Source organism: Puma concolor, chromosome D4, assembly GCF_028749965.1.
Source record: "Puma concolor isolate L17-30 chromosome D4, mPumCon1.1.hap2, whole genome shotgun sequence".
Taxonomy (NCBI): Eukaryota; Metazoa; Chordata; class Mammalia; order Carnivora; family Felidae; genus Puma; species Puma concolor.
In genome coordinates, this window is record NC_141679.1 from 59,139,891 (window position 1) to 59,167,070 (window position 27,180).

At 48.4% G+C, this 27,180-nt stretch overlaps 1 protein-coding gene across 5 annotated transcripts in view; it reads right to left on the reverse strand.

Annotated features, from left to right (window-relative positions):
• PAX5 (paired box 5) overlaps positions 1-27,180 on the reverse strand; it is a 195,031-nt gene that overhangs the window by 59,347 nt on the left and 108,504 nt on the right. For all 5 annotated transcript variants that reach the window (XM_086683520.1, XM_086683516.1, XM_086683518.1 and 2 more), the window contains one exon: positions 26,356-26,485. In XM_086683520.1, the coding sequence (XP_086539646.1) occupies positions 26,356-26,485 (130 nt within the window). The remainder of the gene's footprint in view (positions 1-26,355; positions 26,486-27,180) is intronic.

Consider the following 27,180-nt stretch of genomic DNA (forward strand, 5'->3'; position numbering starts at 1 on the left):
ACCCCATCTCCTTCCTGGAATCCCCATGAATTTCCAGACTCCACCACTCTGTTTCAGTTTTGAGAGGGTGTTTGAATAGTATCTGCCTGGGCATTTTAGAGCAGGCACTGGGGCTCGATCAATATTTCCATGTTGTTTACGACACGATCGGCCCTGAACTAGCAACTGTTGATCCAACGTAATAATCCTATGAAGGTGGGGTTCTAATGAGGCAAGGCTGCAAAACGGCTCTGCCGTGCTCGTGGCTCACAGCCTCCCTGCCAGGATAGGCACGGCTCCAGGGACAAACGGAGGCCAGTATTTACAGCAGGAGGATGGTGAGGGCAACTGCAGGCCAGCTCATGTCTTCATTTATTCACTTGTCCACGCATTCATTCGTCGTGCGTTATCTGATACCTCCTAAGTTCTAAGCATGTTCCTGAGTGCTCCAGAGGACCCTGGAGAGCATGATAATAGTAATAATAATATCCATAAAATAACTGTACTTTATCATTTATCCAGCTCTTACCATGTGTCAGGCACCATTCTAAGTGCTTGCATGCATTATCTCATTTAAGCATTACAGATACCCTGGGAGATAGAAACCTTTAAAATCCCCAATTGGCAAGTAAGACACCTAGCTGGAAAGAGGTAGGACTGGATGTAAACTGAGGCCGTCTGATGCTAGAGTCTTGGACCTCTCCCACCCCCTCCCCACACTATTCTGCTTTAAGAGGTGAACTGCAAAATACAAAACACACCTCTCCTTTGACCAGCAATTCTACTTCTGGAACTTTACCGCTGGAAATGCACAGAAAGGTACACCAAGATTTACATGTAGTGGAAGGAAAAGAGATGGGGCGGGGAGTTGGGGAGGGGGGACTACCATAATGGCTGGGTTCGATAAATTATGATGTTTCCCTATGATGGAATGTTACAGAGTTTTGAAAAATGAGGTAGATCTGAATGTGTGGAAAGAGCTCCAAGACACATGACTGTGTGAATAAAACAGAGTACAGAAGAAATCTGTGTAAAGTATGATTCCACATGTGCTAGTAGAAAACAGATAAAAGTTATATGCTGATAGATGCATAAAAATGCTACTGAAGTATACACAAGACACTTAACTTTAGGGTGAGGGGCTATGGATGCGAGGACTGAGGTTGGAGGAAGGAGATTTAGTTTTCATTTTATATTTTTTTGTGTGGTTTGAATATTTAACCGTGTGCACATATGACTTTTTATTTGAAATTAACTTTTTGACTTAAAATTAACTTCTTCTTAGGAACCAGACACCGTCTGTGCCCCAGGGGCCCACTCACAGTCTCAGAAGAGAGATCATAATGAATCCAAGATGCACAAAGTACACAGATCCTCCCTGTCCTGTGCTCCCACCTCAGCAGGTCTCAGCCTAGAGCTGTCTCGGAAGGAATTTCTTCCCTTTGAGGACAGCATCATGATGGCAGGAGCACCTTGGCCAAGTCACATATTCACAGCTCATGGTCCCACCAGGCTCCCCTAAGCCAGCATCCAGCCCTCACATAAACAGTAAACACCGTGATGGCCCGCCACGCTGAAATGTGCCATCAGGCAATCTCAGCCCCAACAATCTGGCTGTGAGTAGCCAAGGTGGACACAAAGCCTGTCCCTAGAGTCCGTCTGGGCACCAGCTCTAGGGGGTCCAACCATTTGCACACAGTTCCAAAGAGGTCAGTGGCTTGGTTTCCCAGCCCCCAGCAGAATGAAAAGGGGGAGAGAGACTTCTAGAGCCAGGCAAACTGACATTAGAAGTGACAGGTGACAGGTGAACCAGCAAGGGTAGAGACAGGAAAACAATATAATTAGACACAAGCAGTCCAAACCTCAGCAGTCTGGGGTGCTCAGAGGAAGGACACGTGGCCTGCTCACAGATCTCCAGAGGCTTCGCCACCCATTTGGGCGAGGTTCAGTAGTGCCAGTACTCAGAGATGAACCTGGGTGCTGTCACTGGGAAGGGTTAGCCTATGTCACTCCAGCATGATCATGTGCATCTCTTAGCCAGGAAACTGGTATGACAAGTGTTTGGAGAGTTGGCCTGGGACCTATATAATCGTATGGAGCAGATGGAGAAAAGCCCGATTGTCCAATTCAGTCTGGGATGTGTCCCCGGAGAACCCTTGTACAGTGCAGGGCAACAGAAAAGACCGCCAGGAGATTAGCTTGTTGATGGAGACCCACCAGGCCTCCAGGCCTGGTTACGGTACGTACGTGCCTACCCAAGCTTGATAGAAAATACTGAAAATGTACCTTTGCCTCATAATGTTTCAGAGTCATGGAGTCCCATGGCGGGGCTAACATGTGGATGTGTCCCAGTCCTCCCCTGCCACACGCATTCCCGATTCAGGGCTAACGGTAATCTCATCACGGTTTCCCACCGCCAGGTTGCTAATGCAGAACACAGTTCCCAATTCTAATGGTTGGGAAAGTCTGTCTTCCTGAGAGTTGGATTCTACATAAACTAAGATGACTGTTAAATGGCAAAGAGATCGAAGGAGGTCAGGAAATACACAGAAATCATCGAGTCTCCCTGAGGTGACCTTCCAGACTGGGGGACATTACATCTCTGTAAAGGGGGCAGCATGGAATGGTCGTTAGGGACAGGGGGCACAAGCCGGCAGTATTGATGCAGACCCTGGCTCCCTGCTTGCCGGCTGTGTGATCTTGAGAGTTGCTAGCCTCTCTGTGTCTCCATTTTCTCATCCGTAAACAAACATCTGCCTCATAGAGTTGCTGAGCGGATTAAATTAACAAACGTATGTAAAGCCCCTCAATAATGCCACTCTCGTTCCACAGCTCACCCGAGAGTGCAACCAAGTCAGTCTCTGAAAGTGCGCTCTGCTCACATCAAGCGGCTGTCACGTATGCCATGGCTCCCCACTGCTGACACAGCCACGAGCCATCAGCTAAGAGCACAGGGTCCCGAGCTCTGCCTCTTGCCAGCTGTGTGACCTTGGGCTGATGCCCCAAGCTCCCTCTTCACATGTTGAAGGAAGGTGGAACAGCACCCCAACGGTTCCCCTCTAGTGGGGCGACTGTGTTCACCCAGCAAGCCCGATGCCTGGCCTCAAGCCCCTCACTGCCCACTCCCCACGCCATGTATACACTGCGCCTTCCTGTCGCCACCTTTCTTTGTGCCGCACTCCCGCCCACTGCTGCACCCACATAAACCACCAGAGACCGAAACGTGAAAGGTGACGGGTAAAGAAGGAAATAGTACTTCACATGAAGGAGGAAAGCCTCAGAAGCACTCACCCACCCACCGCTGTGTGTGCCCCCGGAATCACTGAACATGCATGACGTGGACAGATGGTAGAAGCTAACTCAGTTGAGCTCTATTTCCCAGACACTCTTCCAAGTGCTTTGTGCACATTATCTCATTTAATCATCAAACAACCCTACAAAGTAGAAAGCATCATTATTGTTGGTGTTGTTGCGAGGCTGAGCCTAGCGATTAAGAGCACAGACTTCAGGAACATGCTTCCTGGATCCAAATCCCGCTCTGCTCCTCACTGGTTGTTGTGTAACATTGGGCAAGATACACCTCTGTCTTCTCATCTGTACAATGGGGCTAATGATAACACCATCTCTTGAGACTGCTTGAAAGGACTAGAAGAGTCAGGACAAAAAGTGCTCCCAAATATCAACTAAGTCTGTTATTACCTCCAGTACTCAGAGGAGGCAACCGAGGCTCAGAGAGGTGAATAAACTTGCCCAAGTTTGCACAGGTAGAAACTGGACCAGGTCGAGGTGGTGGGGGCAGGGTTAGAATCCCAGGCAGCCTGTGCCCTCAATCGCCAAGTTCCACATCAAGAATGGGTTTGAAATGAAGTCAAGCATGGTTGAGAGGGACCTACTGGATCTTCCTAAGGGTAAGGTCAGGGCTGAAGGATCAAGTTGAAAGCTCACTGAGGCACAGCCAGTGCCTTCAGGCAGGTCCTCTCCTCTCTCTGAACATTTTCATCTGTGAACCTGAGTCCCAATCCCAGGCCAGCTACCTAGGAGATCAAACAATGCCGGAGATGTGAGGAATGCCTGTTACCAGGTTCTCTGTTTCACGTCTGGCTGACAGCCTGTTTATTTCAAGAAACGGTCAATAGGTGAATGTCTAAGCCAGAAAAGCCTCAGATAGGCTTCTGATCTCTTCTAAGGGACTGAAGCCCATCACAACTCTTAAACCAGTGCCTCAGCTGATCCACTTCTGGTCCAGAGGGTAACAGGATGGTGGATGTCACAGGGATCCAGGCCTGGAACTGAGAAAGCCCAACCAGACAAGCCTCCCGCCCCAGCGATTGTTTCCCCAAACTAAACAGTGAGGCCATGCATTAGAGGCAGGCTGGGCAGGTGCACTGCTTGTCAGGGAAAACCAAACCCACCCCGCAGAGGCACCTCCCAGGGTGCATGGCAAATTAATGTGCTGCAGAGAACACGCATTAAATTGCGCTGCTGGCGCTGCAGGCTGCAGAGACTGCAGCCCAGCCCTCCCTGGCCCTCCCTTCCCAGAGAGGCTGAATCAGGTGCCAGGGCTTCCGAGAGGCTCCACACAGCTCCGGCTCTTGCTCGCAAGCCATTGCCGGTTCTGGGATCATCCCTGCCCTGCCTCCTTCAGGGGCCACTGGGAGTCCTAAAGGGGATCGCAGAAGTGAGAGTGCTTCACGTAACACGGAGAGGGAAGGGGCACTACTGAGTGGGATGCATTATGTGGGGACAAGTGCAGGAGTCAGTCAGGCCTGGGGTTCATTTGCTAGTTATTTGCCCTCTCAGTGCCCACAGCTGGGGAAACTGAAGCTATCCGAGTCCTGCCCAAGACCCCATAGAGAGCAAAGAGCAGACCTGAGATTCCATTCCAGCAGCTGGACTGCAGGCTTCCTGGAGGAGAAGGCACTAGAGCTGGGTCTCAGTAGGTACGGTTCCTCCAGTGGGGTTGGGATTGGGACTCAGGCTGAGTCGTGGTGAGTTAGGCAGTACTGGTATTGCCGTTGCACCTGTGGATGAACCTCAAGGAGCCGTGTGCTCGAGGCTGGGTCTGAGCTTCCTCAGGCGCAGGCAGAGGTTGGGGTGAGGTTGGCGGGCAGCCGGGGTGTAATATCAGAGGCCTGGGGTCCCCGAGGCGGGAACTGAGAACCAGGCTGAGCAAAGGACACACCCGTTCTGTGAGCTGATTTCACACTGGCTCAAGGCCACTCTGGCGGTGGAGAGCACCAGAGCCCAAAGGACGCTACGGGTGAGCCAGTGCAGGGGGTTCCAGCTGTGCTCCTCTCGTCCTCCTGGGGGATCTTCAGGGCCTCTGGGGCTCCCATTAATCAGTGAACCCTGCTTCCAACTGGTTCACATAAAGGGCTTCCCATGAAGGTTTTATCTGAACAAAAGCCTTCTTGATAAAAATTTTAAAACTTAACAATTGTTGGGAAATCACAAATGGCCTACTCTGCAAGTGAGTGAAGAGACCCCCTCAAGGGTCAGGCCTTGCCCAAAGAGCCACGCACAGCCAGGCCTGGGCCCTAGAACCACTATGGTCCCTGATCCAAATTTCCTTTTCTCATTCTGTATTCATTTCCCGCCTCTTCCCTCTCTCAGAACACCCCTCAAGCTCCAGAAACTGATTCTCAATTTTTTCCCTCCCAGTAGTCTAGGGCATGAATGTTCCTAATGAAGTAAACAGAACGCTCTCCTTGGTGAACGTGTCTAAAGACACGGGCATCTTCTTGAGCTCCACAGATGAGGCTGGGGTCAGCAGTGACACTGGAGCCCAGGACAGGGCTGAACTCTCCTGGGGGGAGCAGGTGCAAAGAGTGGACTGGGGCCCAAGGGGTGTGTGTGTGTGTGTGTGTGTGTGTGTGTGTGTGTGTTAGAGACAGAGAAAGAGATTTTGTCACATCTTTATATTTATTGACCTTTGTGGTCAAGAGCATGCAGGGGGAACACACACAGGAATCAGACTTCACAGGATATTCCACTGACTTCCTCCCTCTGGGCCACCAACAAATGATCATACCTGGCTGAGCCTCGCTTTCCAAATCTGCAAAATGGAGTCATAACCCTTGCCCTGCCTCCGTGGGTTCCTGGGCTTTAGAGGAAGGAGAGAAGGAGGGAATGAGAAGAGGAGGAAGAGGAGGAAGAGGAAGGCAGAGCCTTCTGGTGCAAAAAAAAAAAAAAAGAAAAAAAAAAGGAAACATTTGCAAGTGTAACCCAGCGTGCCATCAGCTTGAGTTTTAAAGTCGGACGGGTCAGTGCTAAGTCAGACGGGTCAGTGCTTGCCACCTTGGCCGGGTCACCCAGGAGATGGAACCTGGACTCATGGCCTCTCTCCCCACCCCAGTCCCAGTCCCCAGGTCAAGCTCCTTCAGGCTCCAGCCTTCCCCACCAAAATGAACCTCACCGGGGCAGGAGGACTCTGAGAATTAAAACACACAATCAAACAGCTTCTTGACGGGAAATGCTTTGGAAATTTTCGGCTCCATTTACTTCTCAATCTAATTTTGTCCTCGGATGCACATTATGCTCGAGATGGGATCTCATGTGGTTTGCCTGGCGCTCCGCACACCAGCAGGAGGCAGCCGGCGTCTCGATTGCTGCTCTCGTCTCTCGCCGCCCGTGAGCGGCATAATGAGGGCACCCAGCAGGCTCCAGAGTGGCCCTGGGCGAGAAGGCCCCGCCTGGACACCCCGGCACCCACGGCACCCACAGGTCCAGCCCCTCCCACCAACACTCCAGGGGGAAGGTTGGGGGGGCACAACAACCAAGTCGCAGCCCCTCTGTATCCACAGCCAACTCTGGCCACAGTTCAGACTCCCATGGCCACCGCACCCACAACTGTCTCCCTGCCTGGCCCCAGCCTCCCCCAACATGCCAGACCCTCTGCTCCCACCCTAAGGCTCCCCCATGGCCTCTGGATCAAATCCAAACTCCTTGCTACCCTCTGTTCCTACTGGAGTGGTGTAGCCTCCACCCCACCCCACCCCCACCTCTACTCAGGCCTTAAACAGCTTGTTTTTCCCCATCTCACCTCCACCCTTTGCAAATGTTGCCGCCCCACCCTGGCAGCATCTAGTAAAGCCCACCAAAGTCACCTCCTGCAGAAAACCTTCCCCTATGCCCCGCCCTGCCCACCCAAGGTCACACACTCCCTCCTTACTGCTCTCAAGAGCCCCTGGGCCCAGCTCCACATCACAGCACTGGTCGGACGGCCTAGGGTGGCTGTTTCCACACCTACTGAACCCTTCCCAGACAAGGGCTGTGTCCTATTCACGTTTCCCCGTGGTGCCAGCACAAAGCTCAGCACAGAGCTGAGGCCAAACGTATGTATACTGGTCCGTTCATTTGTTCATTTGCTCAGAAAACATTTTCCAAGCCACTCTTCTGGGCCCAACACGTCAGGTGCTAGGGATTTTGTGCCTTGTTTCTTAGGAACAGGAAGCTTTCTCTTCAAGCCTCAGAAGTGATACTTTTGATCCTCTTCCCTGAAGAGAAGCCACCATCCCAAACTTAGAAGCTACCCAAGTTCTAACCAAAGGAAATGCCTCCCAGCCACCCCAGGGTTGGGGCTGGGCCTCAGGGCCCTTGGGTCTTCCCTTTCCCTATTCCTTCCTCCCAGGCCAGCCACTTGCCAAAGGTCATTCAAGTCCAGAAAAAACAGCCCAACCCCACAGCCTCCCAGTCCAGCTGCCTCTCCTCACCAGGGCTTTCCTGGCACCCAGTACAATAATTTCTCCCTTTCTGTCAGCGGTTTCTGGCCTGTCTGCAGATGGCCTTGAGTTTGAACTTAATGCCACCTCAAATCCTGTGGGAAGAGATGGACACATGTCAATAAATGACTCCAAGAACAAGGCCCTCCTAACTGCCATTGTCCCCCAATTCTTCAAGGTTTTTGGCCACCTGATACCACTGAACACCCCTCTTTTGGGAATTTTCTACCTGAAGAATTTAGTCTCAGGTACCTGGGTGGCTCAGTTGGTTAAGTGTCCAACTCTTGATTTCGGCTCTGGTCATAATCTCATGGTTTGTGAGATCGAGCCCGGGGAGATAGAGCCCCACACGGAGTGTGGAGCCGTTCGTTTATTCGTTTTTGAGAGAGAGATCATGAGCGGAGCAGAGAGATAAGGAGGCAGAGGATCTGAAGCGGCCTCTGCACTGACAGCAGAGACCCAGATGCAAGGCTCGAACTCATGAACTGTGAGATCGTGACCCGAGCAGAAGTCGGATGCTCGAGGGACTGAGCCACGCAGGTGCCCTGAGCAATCCAGGTGCCCTGAGCATGGAGCCTGCTGAAGATTCTCTCTTTCCTTCTCCCTCTGCCCCTCTCCCGCTCCTGCTCTCTCTCTCTCTCTCTCTTAAAAAACAAATAAAAAGGTTTAGTCTCCTCAAGGCAGAAGCCAGAAGCCTGATCTCCCAGCCTCCTTTGCAGACAGGGCACAGGCACCTTACTGGCTCTACCAAGTAGACACATGGTATGGGTTGTTAACTCAGAAGCTGGTGACACAAAGAAGCAGGAGCCCATGCGGTCCATCTGCTGAGGCCGAGGTTCCGGTGGTGACATCCAGTGTCCGGTGACAGCAGTGTGAGCCGAGTGCTCTGTGTCCACAGGCCAAGGTGCGGCATCTCATCAGGCGCAGTCCTGATGTGTGGGCTCCTGGCTGTGAGGCCTCTAAGCCTCTTAAATGTCCTAATATCCTTTGGAAAATCCCTCTTCTGCTTAAGCAGCCACAGAGAATTCTGTTGGTCTCAACTAAGAGCTGTGACTGCTACAGTCTCCAAGATGGAGGGCTTTGGTGGCCCGCTTTGTCCTTCATAAATCACCTCTTCCCAGGCTTCTCCATGGCTTCCTCTCTCCAGACATCAGTGTTTCCCCAGAGACTCTTCCTAGATCTCCACTCCTCTCTACACTTCCTGTCTACACATCTTCACTGGGTGACTCATCTCCTCCATGGGCATGATTTCCAAATCCTCATCCCCGGCACTGACCCCTCCCCCACTTCCCTCTGGGGGTTCCTGCCTGGGTGTCCCTGGGATACCACAAAGTCCACGTATCCAACCCAGCTCCTTTTCCCATTGTCTTTGCCTCAGCCGGTGCCTCCGTTATCCACACAGCCCCCCAGACTCCAACCAGGGAAGCCAGCCTTGACTTCTGCAGCTCACCTGTCCCCGACATTTGACTACTGCCAATCCTACTCCTCAAAATGTTTTCTCCATTCTCATCGCTGCTGCCTGGGTCCAGGTCCTCATCCTTCCTCTCCTGGACTTTTACAACCACCTTCAACGGGTTGGGCTTTCTTGCTCAGACTTGTCCTCATTATGTCCGCCCTCTGTCAAGACCCCAGAGAGATTTCTTTGAAGGTGCTACTCCCGACTTAAAGCCCTCCGAGGCCCCCTGGCATCTGGAGGTTATGACCTCAGGTCACTGGTAGCCTCCCTGGTCCCACCCCTGCCCCACGGCCAGCGGCACGTCTCACCACTCCTGGAGCAGTTGCACTTCCGATGTCGTTTTTGCGTTTATCACGTTCTCTCTGCCTGCTATGCTTTTCCTTCCTGCCCTCGCAGCCTGGCTAATCCCTGCTTGTTCCAATCAACTCATGTTTCACCTCCTATGGGAAGCCTTCCTTGGCCACCTCCCCGCACAACCTCAGGGAGGCATAGGCAGCCATCCTCTTGCTCCTGCAACACCTACCAGATTCTTCTATTGTAGTTTTACCTTTAAAAAACATTTACTGAGCACTTACATGCATTATCTCACTTAATTCTCATAACAGCCCTACGAGGAAAGTGTTGTTCTCATTTTTACATGAGGAAATTGAAGCTCAGAAAATAGGGACCGGGACGCCTGGGTGGCTCAGTTGGTTAAGCGTCCAACTTTGGCTCGGGTCGCGATCTCGCGGTTTGTGGGTTCGAGCCCCGCATTGAGCTCTGTGCTGACAGCTCGGAGCCTAGAGCCTGCTTCAGACTCTGTGTCTCCTCATCTCTCTGCCCCTCCCCGATTCATGATCTGTCTCTCTCTGTCTCTCAATAATAAATACACATTAAAAAAATTTTTTTTATTAAAAAAAAAAAAAAAGAAAATAGAAGGGACCGTCCCAAGATCAGCAGCTGGACAGGGGTGAGTCCAGGGCTCTCTGACACTGCTCAGAGTGCCTAGTGGCCGTGTCCTGTTGCTTCACCCAGGGAGTTGCCCTCTGCATCTGCAACCTGGCCAAGGCACTTTGCCTTACTGAGCCTCGGTTTCGTCTTCTATAACATGGGGATCAAGCCTCTCCCTTCCACCCTCCCAAGGATAGGAGTAAGACCTGAAAAATAGCAGATGTAAAATCACTCGGTAAACTATAAAGGGTGATACACCCTTTGCAGTAATGCAGGAAGGTATTAGCATACTTTTAGAATTTGCCCACCTTAGAATCAAAGCCCTGCCATCTCCTCCTTCCTTTAGGGTGGAGAGGACTCCCACTTTCCTCTCCGGCCCAGGTTGCCCCTGGGATATTTAAAGGCATCATCCAGCTGTTCCCATCCCCCCTCCCAAAACACAATTGTGACAGTCAAGCAAAGAAAGGCAAGGGGAAAAATCCATAAAGGCTCGGCAAAGCGGCGGCCGGTGGAATTCTCCAGCTCCTGACCACCAGTTAGTGACGTCAGGATTTATAACTGTATTAAATGGTGTGACAGGCAGCCTTGATATATCAGTTCCCCCTTCTTCCCAAATCACAGACAATAAAAGCTTTGGCAGTGAAAGTCATTCATCATCATAAAGACCTGAGACATCCCAGTCATCAATTTCACTCACATCCTTAATACACTGGAGAGAGTGCAGGAGTTGAGCACCTCGAAAGGGGTGGTGGAGGGAGGAAAAAAACATGAAGGAGGATTGAACAGGAATAATTACAAAGGTCAAAGAAGGGATTCCTCCGGGGGGGGGGGGGGGGGGGAAGGCATGGGCTGGGCCAGTCCCTACCAGAGGTGTGCTTGGCCCACGGAGAAGCTGGGCAGTTGCTAGGCAAGTTCTAGGCAGTCTAGATCAGCATAGATCAGGCTTAGTGAGCCTGGGGAAGGGCCCAGCTAAAATGGGCTGCAGGACCAGAGGGGGACAGGGAGCCAGACCCTGGGCTCTGTGGCTCCAGGCTGGATTCTATGGGAATCTTTTACTCCATCAGTCTCACTAGTACAAAAGAGATTTAGAGATAATAATAAAACCACAGGTTTTTGTTTTTTTGTTTTTTTTTTTTTTTGTAACCTACCCTCTTATTGGCACAGATGGCTATTTGTGCCAGCTATGGTCTTCTTTTGGGCAACACCTTTTGACCAACTATACAGATTGACACTGCTGGTTATAAAAGATACTGTAATCCTACCAGGCCAACTGGGAAAAAGACACATCTCTTGTTTGTGGTCTGTTCTCCAGATGAGGCTCTGCCTGACTCAGAGCTCTGCTGGCCACCGGCACCAGGTTGGTGAGAAGTGGTGTGGCACAGTGGTCAAATGTGTGGCTGCTGGAACGTGACTACGTGCGTTTGAAACCTGGCTTCACCACTTAGGAGCTGTGCAACACTAAGCAAACTTCTGTGCCCTGTGCCTCAGTTTTTGCAGTAGTAAAATGAGGGCAATACCTCTTTCATAGGGTAGGTATGCAGACTAGACAAGTTAACATACGTCAAGTGCTCAGAATGATTTCTGGTGCCTGGTGAGTGGGAGACAAGTATCATCACTCCTGCTGGTGACTCTGGCCTCCCCAGAGATGAGCTCTGGGGAAAAGGCCCTTACCCTCACGTGACCCCACCCTACACACCCACTCCCCAGATAGACTATCTGACCACCCTTCTCTTGAGGTGTGCTTGTGACACCTTCGCAGACCTGAGTTAAAAGACACTGACAAAAGGAAGCAGTGCGTTTGGAAAGGTAAACATATCTCTGGATGGGCAAGTTGGACAGACAACAGGTGCCTGTTAAGGATCCATGCCCAAACCAGCCTTACCAAACATGTATAGAAGATCTAGGGTGGCAGTAGAACTTCTACAGCCTCTTAGTTAATGAAAATAAGAACTAATTGAGATAAATTAGAGACAGATTTTTCTGGGCTGTGAACACTGCGGGGGGGGGGGATCAGGGGGGAAGGTGGCAGACGAGAAGTTTATGCATTTGAAGAAAAATAATAATCGCAATAATACATTACATTCAAATGTGACTTATGCCTATCAAAGTGATTCCAGTGTGTGAATAATAATAATCTAGGGGGTTGATAACCTTGGTAATAACCTAGGAGAGTGGAGTTTGGGGCAATTAGTAACAATCAATCACGTAGACAACTCATTTGTTCATCCATCCGTCCATCCATTCAACAAATACTTCCTGAGTACCTACTATGTTCAAGTTCCATGCTAGGCTGTTCCGGGGAGGCAGATATCACTCAGAACCTCAAAGTCTAAGGAGAAAGTTAGGCTGGTAACAAAGAGTGATAAATCAAGGCACAACATTATAACAGGTGGGCTGGTCCCCAGAGGCCAGGTGAGGTGGACATCACTCTGACTGTGGGGTAACCGAGAGGACTTCTTGGAGAAGGTGGCACCTGGGGACTACTCCCTGCAGACACTCCCTGAAGGCGTACAGGCGAAGACTGCCAGCAGGACTGCTAACTCCTCGGTTCCTCAGTAGGTGTCATGAAAGCCTTTTACAGGCAAAGCCCTGCATCAACTCACATTTTCCTTCTTGACGGGAGACAGGACCTGAGCACCTGGCGCAGTCAAGGTGGCACGGGCTCCATGAAGTCCTAAGAAAGGGCACAGATCCTTACAGCTTATAGTTCATGTGCACTTCACCACAGTGCTGCAAGAAGGGATGAGCCCAGATTATAATTCCCATCGGCAGATGTGAAAACTGAGACTCAGACAGGTGAAGGATGTTCCCAAAGTCACCAAGGAGCATGGCAGAGCTGGGATGAAGATCTGTGACCCTGACTCCAAGTCAACCCAGTGCTCAACCTTTCACAGCACATTACTACTACCTCTGAGCAAATGACAAGCATTCTAAGCCAGAGGAACCAGCAGAAGTGAAAGGCTTCGAGTGAGACCAGGCATGGCTGAGTTGGATGGTAGTAAATAGATAAGCCTGGATAAAGGGTTCCATTGGACAGCTTCACAGAGGAAGTAGACAGATGGCAGTGACCAGGCAGGCTGAGAAACAAGGAGAGGAAAGGGAAACAGTTGCATTCTGGAAGAACGAAGGCTAAGTCTGGCACGGAGGAGAAGCACTAGGTAGAAAAGGAGTCAAGGGATATGGATTCCAGAGCTGTCTCACTTTGGAGACCCTGAGTTCTCAGTCCCCAGTGTTCCTATCTGCTCACCCAGGAAGTTGCACTAGATGATCTCCAAGGGCCCATCCAGGACCAAAATTCCAGTCTCTTGGCCCTGGGCACCTGGGGAGGGCACGATTGTCACAACAGTGGGTCAGATGGAGGAGACAGAGTGAGGACCAGCAGTGCTTACAGACATGGTGGGACAGGTCAGAGAGAAACAGAGCAAAAGAGGTACCTGATTCCCTCCCAGATGATGGGTCAGGCCAGGTATGAAGGGACGTGGAGTCTTCAAGGAGACCTTTATAGTGAGCTCAGGGGAGGTAAGGGTAGGTATGATGGACATCTCCCCCTCCACCAAATATGCCTACATCCTAATCTCTAGAACCCGTGACTATGTTACCTTACGAAGCAAAAGAAACTTCGCAGGGTGATTAAATCAAGGGTTTTGAGACATGGAGGAGATCCTGGATTTTCCAGGTGGGCTCAATGTAATCACCAAGGGTCTCTATACAGGGAGGTAGAAAGGTCAGAGTCACAGCGAGAAGAGGTGACAGCGGGAGCAGAGGTCAAAGGGGAGAAAAGATGCTACCCTGCTGGTTTTGAAAATGGGGTAAGGGGCCACGAGCCAAGGAATGCAGGCAACCTCTCGAAAAAGCTGGAAAAGGTTAAAAAAGAAAAAAAAAAAAAAAGATTCTCCCCTAGAGCCTCGGGAAGGTAATGCAGTTCCTTGATGCTAGGACTCTTGCCCACCCCCCCCCCCCAGAATGGTAAGAAAATAAATTTATGTTGGTTTAAGCCCCAAGCTTGTGGTAGTTACAGCAGCAAGTAAAAACTAACAGAGGAGACCGGTGGAATATCCAGAAGAGGGAGCCATCAGGCCTGCTCAACGCGGGACACATGCCACCCTTAGTAAGGTCTTCCACCATCCTCTTGTCATGGTGGACCCCTAGGCTCTCTGGCTCCGGCTCCTTTCCTGAGCTCCAAAATTTTATTTTATCTTATTTTTAATCAAAAATTAGGGACGCCTGGGTGGCTCAGTTAAGTGTTCGACTTCAGCTCAGGTCATGATCTTGCGGTTCATGGGTTTGAGCCCCATATCGGGCACTGTGCTGACAGTTAGAGCCTGGAGCCTGCTTCAGATTCTGTGTCTCCCTCTCTCTCTCTCTCTCTGCCCCTTTCTCTCTCTCTCTCAAAAATAAGTAAACATTAAATTTTTTTTTAAATTTAAAATCAATACTTACACAGCATTTATTGTGCTCCAAGCCAGGGGGTTTGTGTGTGTGCCTTTGAAATATCAACTCATTTTATCCATATGATGAGTTTCTATCCCCATTTTATAGATGAGGAAACTGAGGCACACACACTCACACGCAAACAATTGAGCACCTGAGGTCACCAGTTCATAAGTGGCAGAGCTGGGATCCAAAGATAGGCAGTCTGGCTTCAGAGTCTATATGAGAGATTGTGCAGTGTGATCAGCTTCTGCAGACCCCAGTGGCTGCTAGTTTAACTGTGCTGCCGTTAAATGTGAGAGAGCTCTGCTTGGATACCTCTGATGACGTGGAGCTTACTACCTACAGGAACCATACCGTACAGAAGTAAGGAGAAAACCAGCTTTGTTACTTACTGGTGTGTGAATTCAGGCAGTTTCTTTAACTGTTAGTTGGGACAAAAATAGTACCTGTGTTCCACAGAATAAGGGATGAAATGAACCAAAGCACATAACAAATGCTCAATAAACATTAGCTATCATTGTTATTATCTCCTGAGGCAGCCTATTCCAGTTTCAGAGAGCTCTAACTATTAAAAGTTCTTCTTTGCATTCAACTAAAGCTTGCTTCCCTGTGGCTTTCCCTGATGTACTCCCAGCAACCACGCCTCTCCCCCTACAGCCCTGAGCGCAGGGGAGGTAGCAGCCAGGCCCCAAGTCGACTGTCGTAAGCCAACAGCGCTGGGGGACAAGGTACCCTGCCTGCCCTCCTCCCTGGACGCTATCCTTCTCTGTCTGAAGCCCCAGTATTGAATACTGAGAGGGATTTCCCCCCCCTAGCCCTGAGAATATAGATTCTCTAGCTTGTATTGCTCGAGAAAAGTTAAGAACATTAGACAGGATAGAAGTTCTGTCCCTATCGACATGTTGGGTATCCATAAAACGTGAAATACAATTTTCAAAAATTGAACAACAGTATGAGGAGTAAAAACCCATTTGTAGGAAATAAGCTACATATATATATATATATATATATATATATATATATATATATATAGAAAAGCTTCTGGAAGAACATATACCAAACCATCAACTCTGATGGCATCAGCAGAAGAGGTTAGGAATGGGGTGAGGGGATATGGTCATATGAAGCTATACACACTTTCACGCCATTTGGCTTTATTGTACCATGGGCACGTGTTGTGTTGTGACTAAAAAGGAATTAGGAAAGGGGGATTGCAAGAGAACAAGCCAAGCTTCAGAACAGAAAACAGAAGCCTGGAGTGCTTGGCTCTCCCAGAACAGCCTAGACATGGCCTTCTCCACAAAATGTCCCCAAAGCCCACAGTCAGAGACAGGCCATCATTCCCTCTTCAGTGCCCTCACATATCATGGCTTCTCCCATGGGATCTCCCTTGTTCTTCTTGTTGGTTTTGTTTTGCTTTGTACGTGCAACCACCTTTGCCTCCCCCATCAGACTGTAAGCATGTTGAGGGCAGGGACTCTATAACCCTCATGACTCAGGCTAGGCTACAGTCTGACAGGAAGGAGGAGTTGGTTTTGGTGAAGAGATAAGTGAGTGAGTGAATAATGAATGGCAGCAATCTGCAAATTGCCAGGCACTACAGTCTGGTATGCTTTCTCCTGCAGATAATGGCAAGGCGGTGGAGATCTCTGACCAGGAGAACAAGCTAATGAAATCGCTATTTTAGGAAGATGGATCACAGCAGGATGGGCTGGGAAGCCGGAGGCCCAGAGACCTGCTCGAAGGCTATTTGGAAAGGTCGGCTTCCAAGCTGCTCGCAAGTGTAAAAATCTATGAGTGCATTACCAGGACGGCCATCCAGCTTTGTTTATTTTTATCCTACGAGATACAAGGTCAGAAACAACCAGAGTCCTTTCTGCTGAAATTATTTTTTTTAATTGACACTGCACTTTCCACAAATATTAATTCATTTATTCAACAAATAGTTCTTAGGAACACTATGCTAACCTGAAAGCAAATCATATTTTCCTTTGATGTGCATTTTAATTACGGAGATGCTTGAATTTCATTTTGGCTTTAAAATGATCAGAGCTTCAGCTTCTCTGAACCTCTGAGTATCCTTTTAAACACAAACATTCCAAAATTCCAGGTTTCTATAGAATCTACAACTCTAAGTCTATTTAGCAATCCCATACCAAATACTTTAAACCCCAATCGTATTCGCCTTGAATCTTTCTGGAATGCAAATAGCCTTGTATCTGCGGGGAAGGTTCCAGTCTCAGATGCTGAGTTTTCTCTCTGGGTCGTGCTCCCCTGAAACACAACGTCTCGTTTGGAGAGAGTGTGACATCACTGCACTGGGATGAAATTCCATGTTGTTGCACATTCTCGGGACCTTTGCACTCAGTCCTCCAGGCCTTCCCCCACTGCATGGGTTACACGCTGAGCTGATATTTGGGGAAAGCCATTCCAGGCGGGCAGAACAGCCTGACCTAAGACCTGGAGTCAGAAACAGGCAAGGCCAGTTGGACACCTGTGGCCAGCCCTTTCTGACTTGACAGAAGGGTTTTCTGTTGGACAGAAGTAGGAGCAAGAGGAGACAAGGAAGGATGGGGCTGGAGCAAAGTCAAGAACTCGTAAATTCACAGGGGCTACAAACATGGTAAATTAGGGAGCTGTCCGGGAATCTGGGGCAAACAGAAGACTCACGTGTAGGGGGAGCCACTTCTCCGCTACACTGAGTGTAGTAGTATGGGGATGTGGACCGAAAGTGGACAAGTTGTTCAATTAAAAAAATTTTTTTTAACGTTTACTTATTTTTGAAAGATAGAGACGGAGCACAAGCAGGGAAGGGGCAGAGAGAGAGGAAGCCACAGAATCTGAAGCAGGCTCCAGGCTCTGAGCTGTCAGCACAGAGCCCGACACGGGACTCGAACTCATGGACCGTGAGATCATGACTTGAGCTGAAGTCAGACGTTTAACCAACTGAGCCACCCAGGTGCCTCAAGTTTTTCAACTTTTTAAAGAAAGGTTAGACATTTTAATCTTTGTGCTAAATCTCCTGATTTTGAGGCGCTTTTAACAATTTTTTTCAAAGTTTATTTTTGAGAGAGAGAGAAAGAGACAGAGACAGAGTGTGAGTGGTGGAGGGGCAGAGAGAGGGAGACACAGAATCCGAAGCAGGCTCCAGGCTCTGAGCTGTCAGCACAGAGCCTGACTCAGGGCTTGAACCCATGGACCACAAGATCATGACCTGAGCCTAAGTGGGACACTTAACCGACAGAGCCAGCCAGGCACTTTTAATTTAACGTTTTGATAGTCATATATTGACAACATTTGAAAAATTAAAAACGTAAATGGTATTCAGTAAAAAACTCCTCTTCCCACATCCAGTTCACGGCTTCTGCCTAAACGCGGTTATTAAGTTCCTGAGTATCCTTCCAGGGTTTCTTTATGCACGTGTGCACAAATACAAATGCGTTCCCATTGTCCCTCTGTTCTTTACACAAAAGGTAGCATTCTGTACACAGTAGTCTTGCTTTTCTCATGAATAATGTATCTCAAAGCTCCTTCCCTATCAGGACATAGAGAGCTTCCTCATTCTTTCCTATAGCTGCACAACGTTCCATTGTACGGATAAGCTACTCTTTACTTAAACAGTTCCTTACTGATGGACATTTGGGTTGTTCTCCTCCAATCTGTAAAATGTTAGTCTAAGTTGTTTTTTTTTTTTTTTAAGTTCAAAAAACACTATGCGGACCAAACAATCTTTGGGCTTCATAGTGGGTACATAGAACGCCAGTTGAGGGAGGTGCTGGGCAGTGGCTGGGTCTACGAGTTCATACCATGGATGTCCATCTGGACTTTGGAGACACTTCAGGCCTGGGTTGCTAACGGGAATGGAAATCACTTTCAGTGGAGAACAGCTGCAGGTACGTACTGTTTGAAGATTGTTTGCCTTTGAGGTAGCGAAATCATCATCACCAGAGGTGACCAAGCCCTGAGGTAGAATAGATCCTCGGGGGGCGGGGGTTGAAGGAATGGGCTACTCAACCTCTGAAGTTCATTTCCACTGACTGCAAGAGTCCCCAAAGCCTGATTATGGGCTGAGCCCAACTAACAGCAGAGAAAGAACCAAGAAATGGCCTCCTCCTTTCCACATCTCATTCACTCATTCATTTTACAGCTAAAAGGCATTTACCGAGGCTGTATCTTGTTAGGAATACCTTGCCCCCAAATCTTCCCAAAGCCTCTCATCACTGGGATCTCAGATCAAATGCTACCCGTTAGAGAGGCTGTGCTCCACCCCCTGCCCCACTCATCAACCATCTCTTCAACCAGCTAGTTTCTTCAAAGCACATGCCATTACGAGATGAAACTGCACATTTCCTCCCCCCCCCCCCCCCCCCGTTTGCTGTGAATTGGCCAGCTTTTCCCAGCAAGCAAGCCCAGTGAGGGCAGGGACTGTCCACCAAGATCACCATCGTTCTCCCAGCTGGGCACAGAGTGAGTCCAGTGAACAGTAACTGTTCACGTTACACTCTTTTCCTGCGCACACAACTTTGACATCCCAGCATCTTCCACAGGATTCCGAGGAAAGCTCCATGGCTGAGCCTTTTGTTGTAAGATGTTATGCTGTACTGTAGCTTTAATTATATTTTTTTGAAGCACCTTTGGCAAACTGGATACATAAGGAATTTAGTTTTTGTTATTTATTATGATTTCACTCTGAAGGAAGAGATACTTAGTTGAGCCTAGTTGAGCCTCAAAGGCTCATAGAAAACAGATCTAAGAAGTGTTCCCCATGGAAAGATGAATAAATGGCCATTCAGAGTGGCTTGGTGCTGGCCAGACATCTTGGTACAAGAGCTCCAAAACATACTAATAATTACCATTTGTTGAGCGTTTACTCGTGCCAAGCACTGTGCTAAGGTTCCGCATGGACCATTCGTGTTATCCTCACAGGAAGCCTACAGTGAGTTCTGTTTGGGCCTCATTTATAGATGGAGAACTTGGGCATGGAGGCTGGTAACCTGCCCAAGGTCAACCAGCTAGAACACGGTGACACTGGGCTTCAAGCTAAGCAGTCTGGCTTTCCTGCTGACATTCTCAATTACATGCTAGAAGAGGCACCCTCTGGAACTTTAAACTGGGATTTTGTTTGTTTGTTGTGTTTTGTTTTTTGTCCATCCCATCACATAACGGCAGCAGGCCACAAAGGTCAGGGCCCTGGGCGAGCCCTAGTTCCAGCTCTAACTCACTGGAAGTGGCCCTGAGCAGGGCATCTCCCCTCTCTGGACCTAGGTCTCCCGAGCTGAGCTGTCGGGTGAGCAGCTGGACGGCACGACACTCCCACCCTGCCCATCTGCGGTCGAGATATTTGTCCTGAGGGAGGCTGGGAAGTGCCAACACTGGATCCTGGACCCGCCAGATTACCTTCTCCCTCAACTCCCCACACACACTCAGATGCCCCCGTGGTGGCTCTCAAACTCTCTCCCCCCACTGCCTCATTATATCCTTGCAACAGCCAAAGGAGGCATGCAGGGCAGGAACTGCCATCCCCTTTTCATTGATTGGAAAACTGAGGCTCAGAGAGGACAATCTATTTGCCGAAGGACAGGACAATTAAGGGGGGAAAGTCCAGGCTTACGCCCATTCCTCTGACTCTTAATCTAGTGCTCTTTCCTCCAACCCTCAGCTGTTGCTCAGATGAAAAAGGCAGAAGAGGGTGGACTTTCTTGGGCTTCCAGGTTTGGGATATTGAGGCTCTGAACATTGAACCTGGGGGCACAGCAAATCAGAGCCGGTGGTCCTGGGGACTTGGTGGCATTCTGTCTGTCCTTGTAGGCGCCTATCTGCTGCCCCACTAGTGGTGTCTTTTACTTAGAGGGGACAGTGCCCAGGGGGAGCCTCATACCCCGACAGGTATCCACCACGCCAGTGTTGCCCAAACTTATTTGATGAGAAGCCTCCCTCAGTCTCCTCCCTCCATTCTAACTGCTGATGCAAAAAGACAGTCCTCAGGGGAAGAGGCCAGCAAGGACACAGGCTGGCCCCATTCCTTTGTTCTTTCAGGCAAGGGTCAGGGGGGCACAGTGGAGGGCAAGACTGCCAGGCCCTTTACCAGTAGGGGGGTGAGCAGGGGGCCTGGCACCCCAGCCGCTGTCCTCCCTGGCAGGTGGGCACAGTGGCTGCCCCATGGGCAGGCCTGTGGCCCAAGGACACACCTGCCGAGAATTAGTCCCAATCAGGATGGCCCCAAACTGCTGATGATGCAGGAGCAAGCTGGCCATGTCACTGGTTTGCAAATGGTGAGCCGCTTCTGAACCGTGGCCCGGGCTGGTAGAGCAGGAGTTTAAGTTAATATTTAATGTGGCATATAAACGATGGAGAGAAATCAACTCATTCTCTAATGAGACCTTCCCTGCACAGCATGGAGTGTAAGGGCCGAGATGGAGCAGGACGGAGGCCACCTCCTCCCCCGGCCCCGCACTCCAGGCTGGCACTGCCCAGCTAGAGTCCTGGGCTGGCTCACAGTCCAACTGAGCGCCAACTATGCTCTGGGCTTTGTGGGGAGGGGAGAAGGTAAGGCGTGGGGCCAGAAGACTCAAGGTCTCCCTGAAGAGTTCAGAACTGTGTCAACACATCCATGAACACAAGGGAATAAAATTACTGCCATCCTAACAGCTCCTGGAGGCATTCCTTCAAGGTGTTCTAACACTTCTCAGTAGGGTCAGCAACTGCCCCCTAGAGGGTGCTCTGAAAACTTGTGGGGGCTTTTCTATAATTGAGAGGCATCCCTGCCTTGCAGAGGAAGAGTCCCCACAGCGACGTTTCCTTTCATCTTGCATTCTGTCATGTCCTGCCAAACAGGACAGGTGAAAAATCTGTTTATAATTATTTGAGTCTAGCACTGAACTTCATTTACATATAAATGTGAACTTGCAATCTCCATGGTCTTAATATACACTGAATTTTCTAGGAATGCAACTACTGTGTAAACCGAGAAAAGCTCATATCTTATTTTACTTGGAATTTTGCCAAGAGTTCCTCACCTAATTCATAAAATCAGGCTCGCAGTATGAGTAAATAGGAGTCCCTAAGTCTGCGTTCAGGGCCGTGGCATTCATAGTGATTCTGTGCATGGGGCAAGCCCCGAACTACTTCATTATTTCTTGCAGTTCAAACACGCAGGGTATTTGCTTATCAAAGTACATAGTATTTCATTATAAACAATTTCGCTTTCATTCTTCCCATATCTCATGATTAAGGCTTTATTTTGATTTAACTTGAAGTCAGATGTCCGGAGAGTAAAGGGGCATTGTTAATATTTGCTATCCCAGGGCGCCCGGGTGGCACAGTCAGTTGAGTGCCCGACTCTTGATATTGGCTCAGGTCATGATCCCCAAGGTTGTGGGATTGAGCCCTGCGTCAGGTACTGTGGAGCCCGCTGGGGATTCTCTTTCTCTCTCCCTCTGCCTCTCTCCTCAGCTCATGCGTGCACACACTCTCTCTCTCTCTCAAATAAATAAAATGAAAAAAAAATACTTGCTATCCCAAGGGGATGCTAGGTGGGACTGGGAAGAGAACCCCAACACCACAATGCCCCATAAAGCAGGAGAAGAGCTGGAGATCTTCTAAAGAATCCTCATTACACAAGCCTCTGACCTGCCTGTGTGTGCCTCTGCCCCTGTGTGTATGTCCTTTGTATTTTTTCACACCAATGGGATCATACTTAACATAGTATTATACAAATTGCTTATTTATTTAAAAATTTATCTTGGAGGGGCGCCTGGGTGTCTCAGTCGGTTAAGCGGCCGACTTCGGCTCAGGTCATGATCTCACGGTCCGTGAGTTCGAGCCCCACATCGGGCTCTGTGCTCACAGCTCGGAGCCTGGAGCCTGCTTCAGATTCTGTCTCCCACTCTCTCTGACCCTCCCCCGTTCATGCTCTGTCTCACTCTGTCTCAAAAATAAATAAAACATTAAAAAAAATTAAAAAAAATTTATCTTGGATTTATTCATTTCAGCCCAGACAGCTCTACTTAATTATTTTTAATTGGTTTAATTGGTTTGCATAGTATTTTGTGTTATGAAGGAGCCATAATTTATTTAACCAGCTCCTATTGACAGACACTGCCTTGTGGCCATTTGTTTGCCGTTATAAATAATTCTATAATTATTATACAGATAAAGGTATCACTGTACATTCATGAATATATCTGTGACTTGATTATGAAAGTTCTGGGTTAGAGGGTAGGTAGGTGCATTTACATTTTTGATAGATATTGCCAAATTTCCTTCCAAAACAGGTTACACTGATTTGTAACAGTGGATGAAAATATTTGTTTCTCATACCTTCTCCAACACTTGGCCTCCAGAAACATTTCAATCTACGGTAAGCTAATTGACTTTTTTTTTTTTTAAAAATTTTTTTTTCAACGTTTTTATTTTATTTATGGGACAGACAGAGACAGAGCATGAACGGGGGAGGGGCAGAGAGAGAGGGAGACACAGAATCGGAAACAGGCTCCAGGCTCCGAGCCATCAGCCCAGAGCCTGACGCGGGGCTCGAACTCACGGACCGCGAGATCGTGACCTGGCTGAAGTCGGACGCTTAACCGACTGCGCCACCCAGGCGCCCCAGCTAATTGACTTTTTAAAGTGTCTCTTGACTGTTTTAATTTGCAGTTTTAAAACTATGAGTCAGGTATGTACCTTTTCATGTGCTGTTGGACATCTGTATTTTTTCCAATGAATTTATCCAGTCTTGACCTGTTTTTCCTACTCATTTTTTTCTTATTCATTTCTAAAAGCCCTTTACGTATTAAGAAAATTAGTTTTGTCATCAGTGTTCCACTTTTTCCCCCTAATTTTGTAGTCTTTTGAATGTTTTTTACATACAGACAAAAGACTTACATTTTTAACAGTCATTTAGACCAGTTTTCTTTGTCTTTTATATTTGGAACAGATTTTAAAAGGCCTTCCCTGCTCTAAGATTCTAAAAAAGTATCCCTCATTTTTTTCTAGTTTATTATGGTTTCATTTTTTACATTGAAAGTGTAGATCAACTAGGAATTTATTTTGATATAAAAAGTGAGGTATGTATCCAACAAGCCTAGTTGTCCCAACACCATTAACTGAACGATTTATCTTTTTCTCTACCTATTTGAAATATTACATTTATAAATACCCATATCTATTTGGATCTATTTAAGTACACTCTCTAGGCCATTATATGTGTCTATAACTTCAGTTTCATTACTAATAGTTTTAGGGGTGTTTGGCTGGCTTAGTCGGGAAAGCAAATGATTCATGATCTTGGGGTCGTGAGTTCAAGCCCCACACTGGGTGTAGAGATTACTTAGATAAATAAGTAAGTAAATAAATAAACTTAAAAAAACAAAAAATAGTTTTAAGTGCTGCTGCTTTATCATAATGTTTTTAAATAGGCTACAACTTTTGCTCATTTCCCTATTTCAGAATTTTTTGGCTATGCTTCAATGCTTATTTTTGCAGTATTTGGTATCATTTTGACATGTTCCCCCCAAAAATTCTGTTGCTATTTTGATTGGGATTCCTTTGAATTAGTAGATTACTTAGAAGAAACTGACAACTTTATGATATTGAGTCTTCCTCCCCAAGAACAAGTTATATCTCTCCATTTATTCTTTTATGTCCCTTGGTGGAGTTTAAAGTGAATTTTTCCTCAGCATTGGTTTTTTTGGTACTATTGTTAAAGGACTCTTCTATTATTTTTCTAGCTAGCTATTGTTTACTCACAAAAAAAGCTAATGATTATATTTATAATTAGAATACTTCCAATATTTCAACATCAAGCATACCGTTATGCGAAATCAAGCAAAATAAAGACATGGGTAAACTTTTTAAAAATAAACTAAATTTTACAGAATTTTAATAAAGTAAAATAGCTCAGAATTGCACATGATCACAATGTGGTCCTAGATACAGTAAGAGCTCTTCATTTAACGTAACCCTGACTTTCCCCTACAGCCTTCATCTGACACTGCGTATCTTTCTTTCATAGCCCTATGTGGTCCTCCAGAGAAATATCCCTTCGGCAATGAACACCCAGGAAAACACACCTTTCTGGAAGGGCATGCAAAAGAGCTCACTATCTCTACTTTCTGCACAGAAGGCAGAAAATATTTCTTCCAAAGTAGCCATCCACTACCTGAGTGCTTTTAAAATTCTACAGCAGGTAATTTCATGTGTTTTTAGGAAAGATGAAAGTGAAAAGCAACACAAGTAGTAACAATGGGTCAGGGACTAGAATTATCTCCAAAATTAATTTTTTTTTTTTTTTTTTTTTTTTTTAAAGATCAAGCATGATTCTGACTTGGGTCTGGAGTACAAACAAGTCTTTGGTCAAAGGTTTACCTGAAAACCCAATCCACACCCAGACCCACTGCCTGGGTCAACTGAAACCTTCTGTGACATCAGGGGAGAGGACCTCATGGGACATCTGTGCTGTTAGTAAAGCCCCACTCTAATGGAGGCTCCCCACCCTCTATCCCTGTCCCAGTGCTGACACCTCCCCACCTGTGCTGGTTCAGCTGCCCCCAGAAGCTTGCCAAGATCTGCAAACAGGGCCTCCACTGCTTCTGTCTGAGTGAGCCCCAGGAGCCTCAGTGCCAACCTATCAGCACAGGTCTCAGAGCTGGGTTCTCTCTGTCTCGGAACCTACGTGACGTCGAGCCACCTCCCCTAAAACTCAAACCTGAGCACAATCCCCAGCTTCCCCGACACAACCATAGCCCACCTGCACTTTTAAGAAGCCCTTGTCTCTGTTACTTCTTACTGTGTCCTGCCTACCAGCCTACAGGGACATCCTGCTACCCCCCGCTGGACCCCAAGGCTCTGGCCCAAGTGCTACCCTTGAGCCTCCTATTATCTGTCCGTATAGTATCTGACACTGCTTCCTGCCTGCCAGCTCCAACAAACTTCCAGGGTCTGTCCCCCCATGTTATCGCACTGCTGCTGGAGCAGGAAGAGGTGTCTGCCTAACTCAGCCCTTGTGGTCCAGACTTTTCTGCAACAGCAAACCCAACAATGTGACCGGCCACCACGAGAAGGCTCTGAGAGGAATAACAGCAACATGTATTGGGTGCTTGCCATGTGCTAAATAAGAGTCTAAACACTTTGTATGTATTAATGAATTAATCCTCACAATAACACCATTCCCACTGTAGAGATTTTTTTAAAAACATAGCCCAGAATCCTTATACATTTACCCAAGATTACACAGTTAGTCAATGGCAAGTTCAAATCCAGCAATGTGCCTCCAGGATCCAAACTCAATCTTTACACTGACGGCTAAAGAGGCTGGCCCTGGGCCTTCCAGAAAGGCAGCTACTTTGCATAGGCCAAGCACCTTCCAACCGAAACCTCTTACCCTTCCTGACTCAGTCTCTGCCTGGAAACCCGAAATACCAATGCCAATCTGCCAGGAGTCTGCTCCTTCTCAAGTCCTACCAAGCAGGGTTGCCCTTCTCGTGAGAGGGATAAATCCCAGACCTCTGAACCTCCTGGCTGTATCCACAGGAGATCCCGAAGTCACCATGGCCCTTCTTGTCATGGGCCTTTCTTGCCACCTGTCCCAGCCCACAGCCCGTTTGACACTCGCTCTCTGCTGGCTTTATCAGAGCAAATACAGCCATGATTCATCACAGCCGCAGCTCTGGGCCCCGGCAGTATCCTGCCTGACCGATTCCAGGGCCCCAGAACCTTACTAAAACAAAAATGGCCCGTCAAGTCCAAAAGCACCAAGCCACTCTTCCCCCCGCCCATGCAGGCACTCTCAGTCTCCCTCTGTCAGTCTCTGTCTCTCTCCCCCACCCCAGGTGCCCTCACCTGTTACAATGGGGTAGGACTGTGGCCCGGGCACGCTGCTCCCAATGTCGGTGGGAGTGGGGCTGGTCAGGTTGGCCTTCATGTCATCCAGCCCTCCAGCCAGCGAGGCCATAGCTGAGTACTCAGTGGTCTGAAAGAGGAAACAAAACAGAAATGTCTCAGCATCAAGACTCCAAAGCACCCCAGCCAAACGCCACCGCCACATTCTGGGCTTCAGTCACCTCGCTGGGCTAGCCCAGGCCAGCGCCAGGGCCCACGGGGGGCTCGCAAACCCCCCAGTGTTGAGAAGGCAGATTCAGCTCAATAGAGCAAGACAGGTATCCAGAGTCGACAGTTCTCCCCGGGTGAGGAGGGAGGTGGGCAGGAGTCAGGTGCAGCTTCACAAGAATTCAAACCTAGCTTCTTGTGGCCTGCAGGTTCCATTTGCCCAGCCCCAGTGGCCACCGACAATGTCTTGAATACAGGGAGGGAGATATCAGTAACTAAAAGCAAGGCGGAAATAACAGTCTTGTTGCCAAGAGGATAGAAAGAAAAGTTTCTGATTTCAATGCTCTTAAACCACAGATGCAGAATCACAGACACAAGGTTAAAAGGACTTTGAGACCTCATCTGTGCCAAACTCTCAATTCACAGATGACTAAACTGAGGCCCAAGGCAAAGAGGGCTTTGTCCATGGCCAATGGGGCAGAATCCCAGTCCAGGGAGTAGTCCACCAGAAACTCTCACTCAAAATCCAATACATCAAACCAAATGAACCACAGTTTGGTAAGTGTGTTGAATTCCGGCAGCATGTAAACTATGTGCTGCAAATTGTGAGGTGCACAC